General features: G+C 46.9%; 1 protein-coding gene across 1 annotated transcript in view; it reads right to left on the bottom strand.

Annotated features, from left to right (window-relative positions):
• The window catches only part of LOC137519451 (fibrocystin-L-like), a 388,270-nt gene that overhangs the window by 130,124 nt on the left and 245,737 nt on the right, over positions 1-12,409 (bottom strand). Inside the window, exons 46-47 of the mRNA XM_068238405.1 lie at positions 11,345-11,481; positions 6,766-7,786 (exon numbers count right to left, since the gene is read on the bottom strand). Coding sequence (XP_068094506.1) covers positions 6,766-7,786; positions 11,345-11,481 — 1,158 coding nt within the window. The remainder of the gene's footprint in view (positions 1-6,765; positions 7,787-11,344; positions 11,482-12,409) is intronic.

Genomic DNA, 12,409 nt, shown 5'->3' with positions numbered 1-12,409 from the left:
ACAGTAGTACACCGCTCGCTCAGCCAGACTATATACCATTGTTTACTGACACTCTGTGTACACCGCTCAGCCAGACTATATACCATTGTTTACTGCCACTCTGATTCTGCTGGGAACAGTAGTACACCGCTCGCTCAGCCAGACTATATACCATTGTTTACTGACACTATATAGCAGACTATATAGCATTGTGTGTACACCGCTCAGCCAGACTATATACCATTGTTTACTGACACTCTGTGTACACCGCTCAGCCAGACTATATACCATTGTTTACTGCCACTCTGATTCTGCTGGGAACAGTAGTACACCGCTCGCTCAGCCAGACTATATACCATTGTTTACTGACACTCTGTGTACACCGCTCAGCCAGACTATATACCATTGTTTACTGCCACTCTGATTCTGCTGGGAACAGTAGTACACCGCTCGCTCAGCCAGACTATATACCATTGTTTACTGACACTATATAGCAGACTATATAGCATTGTGTGTACACCGCTCAGCCAGACTATATACCATTGTTTACTGACACTCTGTGTACACCGCTCAGCCAGACTATATACCATTGTTTACTGCCACTCTGATTCTGCTGGGAACAGTAGTACACCGCTCGCTCAGCCAGACTATATACCATTGTTTACTGACACTCTGTGTACACCGCTCAGCCAGACTATATACCATTGTTTACTGCCACTCTGATTCTGCTGGGAACAGTAGTACACCGCTCGCTCAGCCAGACTATATAGCATTGTGTTTACTGCCACTCTGTGTACACCGCTCAGCCACACTATATAGCATTGCGTACTCTGCCAGTCAGTGTGTATATTGCTGGGATCAGTAATACTCCACTCACCGTCAACCACTATATGAGCTCAACATGAGTTCCCCAGAGACCTCCGCTGTGAGCAGCACTCCCAACAACAGCAACAGCCAACGCCCCACGCAAGCTATAACATCCACCCCAGCAGCCAGTGGTCAGCAGCAGCCCTCCCCGGAGGAGAACGTTGTGTCCATCAGTCCGTCGCCAGAGCGATTAATGAGGGCTGCCATTGAGGAGATGATGGGGCCTGATGTGGAGGAGGAGGTCTGGCTCAGGCCAGCATCCCAAGTTAATGTTGAGGACGATGAGGGGTCTGTGTCTGGGGATGTTGGGGTGGCAGAGGTGGTGGGTGGGTCAGACTCAGGAGAAGAGTTGTATGATGAGGATGATGATCGGGACCATCTATATGTGCCTCAGAGTCCGACCCCGGAAAACATGTTGTATCGTGTGTTTAGGTACTAAAATCTGCGTTCCCTCCCAGTAGTGTTGGGCGAACAGTGTTTGCCACTGTTCGGGTTCTGCAGAACATCACCCTGTTCGGGGTGACTATATAGCAGACTATATAGCATTGTGTTTAATGCCACTCTGTGTACACGGCTCAGCCACACTATATAGCATTGTGTTTACTTCCACTCTGTGTCTGCTGGGAACAGTAGTACACCGCTCACCCGCCACTGTATAGCATTGTGCTCTGTGTCACTGCTGACAATAGTGGTACACCGCTCACCCACCACTGTATAGCATTTCTGTACTGCCACTGTACTGCTGCCAGTCAGCGTGTACTTTAAGGATAAGTGAAATGAGGAAGAAATCCGGTGAAAGAGGGAGGGGCAAGGGAAGAGGTGTTTCCCCTGACGGTTCACGTACAGGCCACAGGGGAGCACCCAAGAAAACCCACTCAATACTGCCCATGTTGTCCAGGACAACAACCCTCACAGATCCAAAAGAACAGGACCAGATAATTACTTGGATGACCTCTCAAGCGTCCAGCAGTGGGTTAAGCAGCACCAGCACATCACGCACGAGGTCCGAGTCCTCAGCCAGTTAAAGTCTGGGCTTTCTTTGAAGACTGCACTGAGGATGTTACCATGGCGATTTGCAAGGTGTGCAAGACCCGCCTGAGCAGGGGGAAAAGTATTAACAACCTCTCCACCACCAGCATGAGCCGCCACATTCTATCCAAACATCCCACTCTGTGGGCAAACGCGGCAGGACAGGGTACCACCAGCAACACTGCCTCCCTTGGGTTCACCAGACTCACCACCAGACCCGCCTCAGCAGCAGCAGTAGCCCAGCCATTGCGTGGTTCACAACATTCACAAACATCAGACGATGCTGACACTGTCACTTTCCGGACTAGTGCTCTTGAGGTCTCCCAGTGTTCATCAAACACAACAACCAACAGCCCTTCGGTGTGCAGCGCTACGGTTGAGTTGTCTGTCTCTGAGATGTTTGAGCACAAGAGGAAATTGCCAGCAAATGACCCCCGGGCCGTGGCAGTAACAGCCAGCCAGCATAGCCAAGCTTCTGGCCTGCGAAATGCTGCCATATCGAGTGGTGGAGACAAACAGCTTCAAGGGCATGATGTCAGTGGCCATCCCACGTTACGTGGTTCCCAGCCGCTACCACTTTGCGCGCTCTGCAGTGCCTGAGTTGCATGAGCACGTGGTCAGCTAAATAACCCGAAGCTTGAAGAATGCCGTTGCCTGCAAGGTTCACCTCACCACTGACACCTGGACGAGTGCGTTCGGCCAGGGTCGATACATCTCCCTTACCGCGCACTGGGTGAACCTTGTGGAGCCTGGCAGCGATTCCTCACCTGCTACGGCGCGGGTGTTGCCCACGCCGCAAACAGCTGGATAACAACAGCAGCACCTACCTCTCTGACTCCTTCTCCTCCAACGCATCTCAAAGCTGTACCTCATCCGGAAATGCTAACCCAGCACCAGCAGCAGTAGGATCGTGGAAGCAGTGCAGCACAGCTGTTGGCATGCGTCAGCAAGCGTTGCTGAAGCTGATCTGCCTTGGGGATAAGCAGCACACAGGGGAGGAAATTTGGAGGGGAATAAAGGAACAGACGGATTTGTGGCTGGCACCGCTGGACCTGAAACCGGGCATGAAGCTAGACACCTGGCACGAACTGGCAATGTACGCAATAGAGGTGCTGGCTTGCCCGGCAGCCAGCGTTATGTCGGAACGCTGTTTCAGTGCTGCCGGAGGCATCATCACAGATCGGCGTATCCGCCTCTCCACAGAAAATGCAGACCGTCTGACTCAAATTAAAATGAATCAATCCTGGATTGGAAACGACTACGCAACACTCCTGGACCCCAACCAAGTAACATGACCGATGAACATCTGGGATGGTTTAGCGTTTCCGGTCCCTGTTTATTGAACCTCTCATCTGTATTACATTTATGACTGCATGGCGGCAAAAAGCATTGCTGCTATATCCGCACGCTTTTTGTCCTCATGCAAGGCCTGGGTTGTTGTGTCTCACAAAGCGTGGCCTTCTCCTCCTGCGCCTCCTCCTGTTCCATCACGTGTGCTGCTGCTGCTGCTGCTGCTGCTGGGTTACCGTTGCCGGTCCCTGTTTATGGAACCTCTTATCTTTATTACATTTATGACTACATGGCGGTACAAAGCATGCTATCCGCACGCTTTTTGTCCTCATGCAAGGCCTGGGTTGTTGTGTCTCACAAAGCGTGGCCTTCTCCTCCTGCGCCTCCTCCTGTTCCATCACGTGTGCTGCTGCTGCTGCTGCTGCTGCTGGGTTACCGTTGCCGGTCCCTGTTTATGGAACCTCTTATCTTTATTACATTTATGACTACATGGCGGTACAAAGCATGCTATCCGCACGCTTTTTGTCCTCATGCAAGGCCTGGGTTGTTGTGTCTCACAAAGCGTGGCCTTCTCCTCCTGCGCCTCCTCCTGTTCCATCACGTGTGCTGCTGCTGCTGCTGCTGCTGCTGCTGGGTTACCGTTGCCGGTCCCTGTTTATGGAACCTCTTATCTTTATTACATTTATGACTACATGGCGGTACAAAGCATGCTATCCGCACGCTTTTTGTCCTCATGCAAGGCCTGGGTTGTTGTGTCTCACAAAGCGTGGCCTTCTCCTCCTGCGCCTCCTCCTGTTCCATCACGTGTGCTGCTGCTGGGTTAGCGTTGCCGCGTGGTCCCTGTTTATTGAACCACTTATCTTTATTACATTTATGACTGCATGGTGGTACAAAGCATGCTATCCGCACGCTTCTTGTCCTCATGCAAGGCCTGGGTTGTTGTGTCTCAAAGCGTGGCCTTCTCCTCCTGCGCCACCCTCCTCCTGTTCCATCACGTGTGCTGCTGCTGGGTTAGCATTACCGGTCCCTTTTCCTGGAACCTCTTATATGTATTACATTTATGACTGCATGCCGACAAAAAGCATGTTACCTGTGCAAAGAAAACAGACATTTCCCGCATTTAAAAGACAGTTTTCCCTTTGAAACTTTAAAATCGATTTTCTCAAAAACTATAAGCTCTTTTTGCTAAATTTTTTTTTTCCTCTTGTACCCACTCCCAAGGTGCACATACCCTGTAAATTTGGGGTATGTAGCATGTAAGGAGGCTTTACAAACCACAAAAGTTCGGGTCCCCATTGACTTCCATTATGTTCGGAGTTCGGGTCGAACACCCGAACATCGCGGCCATGTTCGGCCTGTTCGGCCCGAACCCGAACATCTAGATGTTCGCCCAACACTAATTAGCACTATCCAGGACCACCACGGGGAGGATTCCCAATACCCCCTTTTTATACAACCGGGGGGGACCACGGGGTCCCAGGCTCTCTCACTGCCTGGGAACCACAGCGGCACCCCAGAGGAGGGGGAGGCTAGGTGCCGCAGGCGACTCCCCCCCCCCCCCCCCCCAAGCATGGCCAGCGCGGGGAGAGCAGTTCGCACCTACCTCAAATATTAAAAACAGACACTTACTTTAACGTCCATTGCGTTCTGCTTCATGCGCACTAACTTGGGGGGCACCGCACCACATGAGAAAGGAGTGAAGCATGGGTCACCCCGAGCTTTAAAGCTCAGGGCTGGCTCACATTCAACACTCCAGAGGGGGGGGGGGGGGAGGACAGGCGCAGACAACTCACTCCAGGGCTCACACCACCAGAGCAAGCCATCCACAACCTGCCTCCAAAGGATACAACTGCAAAAAATACTTTCCATGAGAAAAATTATGCGTGCTCAAACACCAAGTTTAACTTTAGCAAGTCTGGCTTTGCAAATCTGGCCTAATTGGCTATTCATGAGGCAATGCTCATGCAAATATGCATTTGCTTTTGCATGCCAAACTATGCAGGGTAAAAAAACCAATACTGCAAAGCGGTCGCCCTGCTACATGCCAGTGATGAGCGAAAATACAAAAATTCATTTCGCCGAATTTTTACCGAATTTTGGCCTAATTTCGTTTTGACAGGCGAATTTTCCATCGAATTGCGTTCATTTTTGCCTAATGCCAGTCATTTTTGCGTTACTTGCGTATTATAGCGGACATTTTCCGCATAAGGGCATTAGCGTCCGCATACAGAGAAGTTTCTTGTGCATTATTGCGGACATTTTTCCGTATAAACGTCCGCATAGACTGAATTTCCATGCGGATTATTGCGGACATTTTTCCACATAAGGGCATAAGCATCCGCATACAATGAATTTGCATGAGCATTGCCTCATGAATAGCCAATTAGGCCAGGTTTGCAAAGCCAGACTTGCTAGGGTAGGCCTCTTTTCCACGGACAGTTGATAGACAGTAAAATGCCTCTCAAACTCTTACAACTGCTCACTGCTGCCTGGTAACTGCTTGCTGCTGCCTGGCAACTGCTCATTGCTGCCTGGTAACTGCTTACTGCTGCCTGGTAACTGCTTGCTGAGCACACAGCTCAACAGTCCGTGGAAAAGAAGCCTTAAACTTGGTGTACGAGCAAGCATACATTTTCTCATGCAAAGTACTTATTCTTGCATGAAGGTTGAGGCACGCCCTGGGGGCAGGGCGCTACTTCTTCTTCTTGCTCGAAGGTTGAGGCACTTAGTCTATTATAATATAATATATATATATATTTATATATAATATATATATATATAAATAAATATATATTATATATACATATATATATATATATATATATATATATATATATATATATATATATGGGTCTACATGAAAAGGGCGCCGGTAAAAAAGGGCGCCTGGTGGAGCCCATATATATACCAACTTCGGCTACAAAAAAGGCGCCTGGTGTAGCCCATATAAACTTCGGCTACAAAAAAGACGCTTGGTGTAGCCCATATAAAAACTTCGGCTACAAAAAAAACAAGGCGCCTGGTGTAGCCCATATAAAAACTTCGGCTAGAAAAAAACTCCGGGATGTGTTAATTACTATTCCCCCTCCAGGCCGCCATGGATAGTGGGGGAATGAAATAATTCGGCTTCCAGCGCTTGTAGCCCATATACAAACTTCGGCTAGAAAAAAAAGTCAATAATATGGGCTACAGAGGGGCACCTTACTGTAGCCGAAAAAAATATGGGCTACAAAGGGGAGCCCGCTTGTAGCCGAAAACCTTGTAGCCGAAAAAATATGGGCTACAAAGGGGAGCCCACTTGTAGCCTATATCAAAACTAGGGCGCCCTTTTCTACACCTTGTAGCCCATATTTCCAGAAATAACATTGATGTCTATGGTGGCGCCCTTTTCATACAAGCAGCTCGGGCGCCCTTTTCAACCGATCCCATATATATATATATATATATATATATATATATATATATATATATATATATATATATATATATAGCGTATATTTGTACTGGAAGGTGTTGTCTAGCATGCTAAACAATATTTTATCCTCAATTCTGGCTCTGAAATACCATGAAAAAAACACAATTTTAAAAAGTTGTTTTTACCTGTAAGGGTCCCGTCCATGTCAATGAAAACGATTTCATTCTCCCTTCGGAAACTTCCCTTATTTGACGTATTAAAGAACTGTATTCCATCAAATCTTACACTCCAAGCACCACATCTGTCATAGCACAACCCAACAACAGCGGTCGCTACACAGTTTGGACGGTCAAAATTCATGAACTTAATAGATGAAACTGTGAGTCCATCATCCAAGGGCAGAGATATGCCCCTAGCCGTGCAGTAACTGGTGCTATTGCCTAGTTCATCAAGATGGCCAACAATAATGACGTTTTTAAGGACTGCTCCACTGCTCTCACCCCATCTACTAACATAATTTGGTACAACCCTCTTAGTTTCTATGCCACAATCTTCATTATTTACCAAGGTGAAGTTATGGAATTGAACAGCACCAACGTTAACCCATTCAGCCCCTTTCTGGCAATTCCAAGTGGTCAATGATTTGAAAACAGCTGAAGAAGGTATTCCAGAACCGCAATATCCTAATTCCATGGGGTAGTATTCTTCATAAATCCAAAGTCCATACCACCCCTGAGAATGGACAGTGTTATTGTAAAATTCACCTAGTGGCAGCCATTTCGGACATATGGATGAGTCATAGGATAGACCATCTGGGTGGTCATGCATCCTGTACCAGAAGCCAAAGTGTGTGCCACCTGCAGCTGCATTGTGCCGAACAGTGTTATTTGGATTTGTCACCCAAAAAGCCGCTGGTGTAATGTCATCATTGAGGAGACTGGTACTTTGCTGAACAAACACAGCCAGGTTGTATTGAAGTATATTCCCATGTTCAATGCCATCTTCGATGAAGATAGCTCCTCCCATGATGTCATAAATAACGTTGCTTTCAACTAGAAGTTGGTGAGTATTGTGAATGGACACAGCTCTGTTGTAGGTCTGATGGATTCCACAGCCTCGTACATAGGAGGTATACTGGAGATCACCTACTAAGTGCCAGTTGATCGGATGGCGGCTAAGCCGGTAAGCCTGACCTGCATGGACAACCTGCAAAACACAAGTTTGCTAATGTTTATATTTTTGTTCTTTTATGTTTCTAAAGCCATGGCATAAATGCAAGTATTTCATTTTTAGCTTCACTCAAAACTGATGATCAAACGCTATACAAGACCTGTCTTACTACTAGGAAAGCTTTGACAGTTAACTGGCAGTCACTAAGGGCCTGAGCCCACTAACACAGTTGTGTGCAGTTGTATGCAGATGTGTCCGCTTTTCAGCATCTGTAACATTGATGTGTTGCTGAAAAGCTTACACAACTGCGCACAACTGCGTTAATTGGCTCAGGTCCTAATGAATGCGTGGATATAGCTTGTATCCTTTAGCAGGATGTATTCCTACATCCTGCCTTGGACCCCTTCGGATCCAGTAACTGTAATGGAAGTGATCCTGGCACTCTGATTGGCCCAACAGACTGCCTGTCATGTGACATCACTTGACAGGCAGTCTATTGGGCCAATCAGAGTGCCAGTATCACTCCCTTTACAGTTACTGGACCTGAAGGGGTCCAAGGCAGGATGTAGGGATACATCCTGCTAAAGGATACAAGCTATCTCCACGCACTCGCTGCATATAGCTCTGTCAGTTTACATGGTTGCACCCTATCCTATCCCTGGATTTTTACCTCCACTTCTGACCTAGCTTACCTGAATGTGCCCTTGCCAATAACAATGACCATGTCAACAGATTCCAGTATAAACTTACACATACAGTGAGGAACATAGGTATTTGAACACTGCAGTTTTGCAAGTTCTTCCACTTCGAAATTATGGTAGGGTCTGAAATTCACATTGTAGGTTCATTCCCACTATGAAAGAAGAATTTATTTGTATTGCACTGCTGCACATAAGTATTTGAACACCTGATCAAGTCAGTGTTAATATTTGGTACAAAGCATAAAAGAAGCAAGCACTCCCAGCCAGCACTCTGCCATATATATTGGTCTATAGACAGCACGTCAGCCAATCAAGTGTAATTGTATACAGCCGTGTCTGTAGTACCAAATCGAGTAGGAACTGTATAGGTCCAGCAAAAAAACAGGAGAAAGGGTTCTGTCCCACATAATCCTAGACTATGTGACCAGCAGAGGACCAATATATATGGCAGAGAGCGGGCTAGGAGTGAGCATTTGCTTCCCTTGTGTTTTGCTTTCAGTATTTAGAGGCAGTGAGGGTGAATCACCTGCTGGTGGGGGCACCAGGTCTACCCTGCGCTCCCGTCTTGGTGTCGCATATGGGTTTGGTGGTCCCAGGTGTTGGCGGAGCCTGGGGCCCCCTTCTGTCATGTATACCAGTGTTTGTGTTTTTTAATATTTTGTACAGAAGCCTTTATTTTCAATTACAGAAGTCAAGCGTTTCCTGTAGTTCATGACCAAGTTTGCACACACAGTAAGGCCCGGTTCACATTAGTGTTCGCTGTCCGGATTCGCCTGATCGGATCCGGACAGTATACTGTACAAACGGAACGGACATTCCGCATAGCAATGCAAAGTCTATGCGGCTGTTCACACGCGCCCGTTCCGTATGGAACGGAGCCGAATCGGATCCAGACTCCGGTCACTTTTCCAACATGCTCTATTTTTTGGGTCCGGATCATCCGGCCGACGCACCCGGACCGGAGCCTGACTGCACAATCCGTGCATAGAAACCAATGGGAAACGGAAAGTACAGAACACACTGGCTATAAAAACCTGACGTTCTACCCCACTTCCTATGCGTTTTCTAGCGGCCATTTTGGATGGGGACACATGGGCCCAGCATTTCTGGAGTGGAGCAGCAGTGACTTTGTGCTGGAGCTGTTTGGCAGTATATGTCGGACGTGGAGGTGAGGCCCTACACAGCGGAGGACCTGATTCTACATGTGCACCTTCTGCTGACCTCCCAGACCCCAACAATATTTATATAGTTTGTATCTCTTTTACCAAACGGATCCGGATCGCAGCCGTATCAATACGTATGCAAACGGACCGGATCGGATCGGTCATCCGGTCCGTTCTTTACAGAAACGCAAGGGTAAACGTGGCCTTACAGGGATTTTTGCCCACTCCTCCACACAGAGCTGTCAGGTTTCGGGGCTGTCACTGAGCAACATGGAGTTTTAGCTCTCTCGAAGATTTTCTATTGGATTTAGGTGTGGAGACTTGCTAGGCCACTCCAGAACCTTGACATGCTTCTTATGGAGCTACTCTTCCTTGGTTATCCTGGCTGTGTGCTTCAGGTCATTGCCATGTTAGAAGACCCAGCCTGGACCCATCTTCAATGCTCTAACTGAGGGAAGGAGGTTGTTGCTCAAAATCTCACAATACATGGCCCCAGTCATCCTCTTCTTATATACAGCGCAATCATCCTGTCCTCTTCACAGAAATGCACCCCTAAAGCATGAGGTTACCAACCCCATGCTTCACAGTAGGATGGTGTTCTTGGGATCCAACTCATCCTTTTTCCTCCAAGCACGGCGAGTGAAGTTCAGACCAGAAATGTTTAGATTTTGTACTTTGGTCTCATCTGACCATATGACTTTCTTACATGCCTCCTCTGGATCATCCATATGATCACTGGCAAACTTCAGACGGGCCTGGACATGTGATGACTTGAGCAGGTTAACCTTCCATGCAATGCATAATTTGAAACCATGATTTGCCCATGGTAGTAGTTGGAGTCTGATTGACTGTGGGGTGGACAGGTGTCTTTAAAGAGCTCAGACAGGTTCTTCTTATTTAGATTAATGAGTGGAGTAGAGGTGGACTTTTTAAAGACAGGTCTTTGAGTTCTTGCTGATTGCCAGGTGTTCCTTACCTGCAGCAGTGCAATACAAATACATTCTTACAATGTGATTTCCTGAATTTCTGTGTTTAAATGCTGTCACTCACAGTGGGAATGCACTTACAATGTGAATTGTAGGCCCCTTCATGATTTCTAAGTGGGAGAACTTGCCAAATTGCCAGGTATTCAAATAGTTATGTCTTTCGTTGTGTCAATATTATTTCATTTTGAGGATGTGTACATTAAGTGACAACAAAAGCAATTAGAGAAGTGAAAGGTCAAAGGAAATGTTTTTGGATAGAATAGGCTAAACTTGATAGTGGGACCTCTTTCGGATTTTATTGCTGTGTTGCTATTGGTCAAAGTTCTCTTCACTTCCTATCATAACACCAAAACAGGAAATGAGAGAAAATCTTTCCAATGAGAACAGGGAGGGACATCAACTGAACAAAGCAATCCTTCCCCACCCCACCCAAACAAGAAAAGTTTTTGTCCGATCTTCACCTCTTTATCACATAGCCATACTTCTGCTGCACTAATTGGAAATGTATTTGCTGCATTCTCTATGAAAGCCCATGAAACAGCCACCAAAATGAAAGTGACCTTATAGTTATGGCTGTGGCAGGCTTTGGAACTTAAATCTTTCTACTAAAGGTACTGAGTCATTTAACGGCCAAGAGGAACATTTACCATCCCAGTACAGCATGTTGGATTGGACTAACTACTGTAGGCACTATATGTGCTTGGACTGCATTTATCACTCCCATGTCTGAAGAAAAACAGGTACCTCCACATATTCTATCCTTCCGATGGACTGTAGCTGGTTGGATTGTGGAGCGTGGAACATTATACATCCTCCAAACTGATCACTTCCTACTTCCTCTCCGTACCGGCCCTGGAAACATGTCTGGATGGCAAATTCACCTGGAAGAAGAAAGAATAATCTGTGAGACCCTGGACTTACTTTTGCATTGATGATTCCAGCATGTATGTGTGTGTTAGGCAAAGACTTTAGACAGTGCATAGACACCACCAGTGGCATAACCTACATTTTTGACAGGGCCTCCCTCATGTTCACACCCCTTCCCTTGCCTACCCTTGCTGGCCACCACGGCATTGGAGCCCATCTCACAAGGGTCATAAAAAAGTGTGGCCATCATGATCTTCAAAACACCTAATCTGAAGTATAGTCTCCTGTATCAGAGGAAGGGAAGGTTGGTAGTTGGGGCCCCCTACAGCTCTGGGCCCCCCTGTGAGCCCAGGTGCTGCTCCCCTTTAGTCACGCCCCTGGACACTACTGTCTGATGGGCACACTATTGCGCTATGCAGCTTTAAATTGTTGCAAGGCACTGCTGTATGCATTTTAAGTGAAACGCAGAGCCGTCCCACCATCTGATTGAATGAGACTGCGCTGCAATGTAGGTGCTATGCGTTTTGGCCAACATTACAATACAACATATCAGTGTGCCCAGGCCCTTAGTGGTATCCATAAAGCCGTTGTACAAAGTGCTCCGCTCTGTCCTACAGCATCCGCCAACATTTCAGCGCATTGTAATCACTTTAAGTAACCCGTCTTGAAGCTTTCAGGAAAAAATGTCCAAATTAAGTCTAGTCAGTTTAATCATGGAGGCATGATGTGGGCATGGGGATGAAGGGGGGAATCTACTGCTTTTTGCATTGCAGGTGACAACGAGTAAGGAAATCCTACAATAAAAAAAAGATTAAAAGTAGTATGGGAAGAGTTTAGAAACCCTCATTGTGCACTAAATGGGAAGATCACTTTAATTGAGGGTTTTCTTTGGTAACTGGATCTTAAAAAAAAAAAAAAATCCCTCTGGAAAACCAACAACAA

Source organism: Hyperolius riggenbachi, chromosome 5 (genome assembly GCF_040937935.1).
Source record: "Hyperolius riggenbachi isolate aHypRig1 chromosome 5, aHypRig1.pri, whole genome shotgun sequence".
In the NCBI taxonomy this organism is placed as follows: Eukaryota; Metazoa; Chordata; class Amphibia; order Anura; family Hyperoliidae; genus Hyperolius; species Hyperolius riggenbachi.
This window is presented reverse-complemented; position numbering and strand designations above follow the sequence as displayed.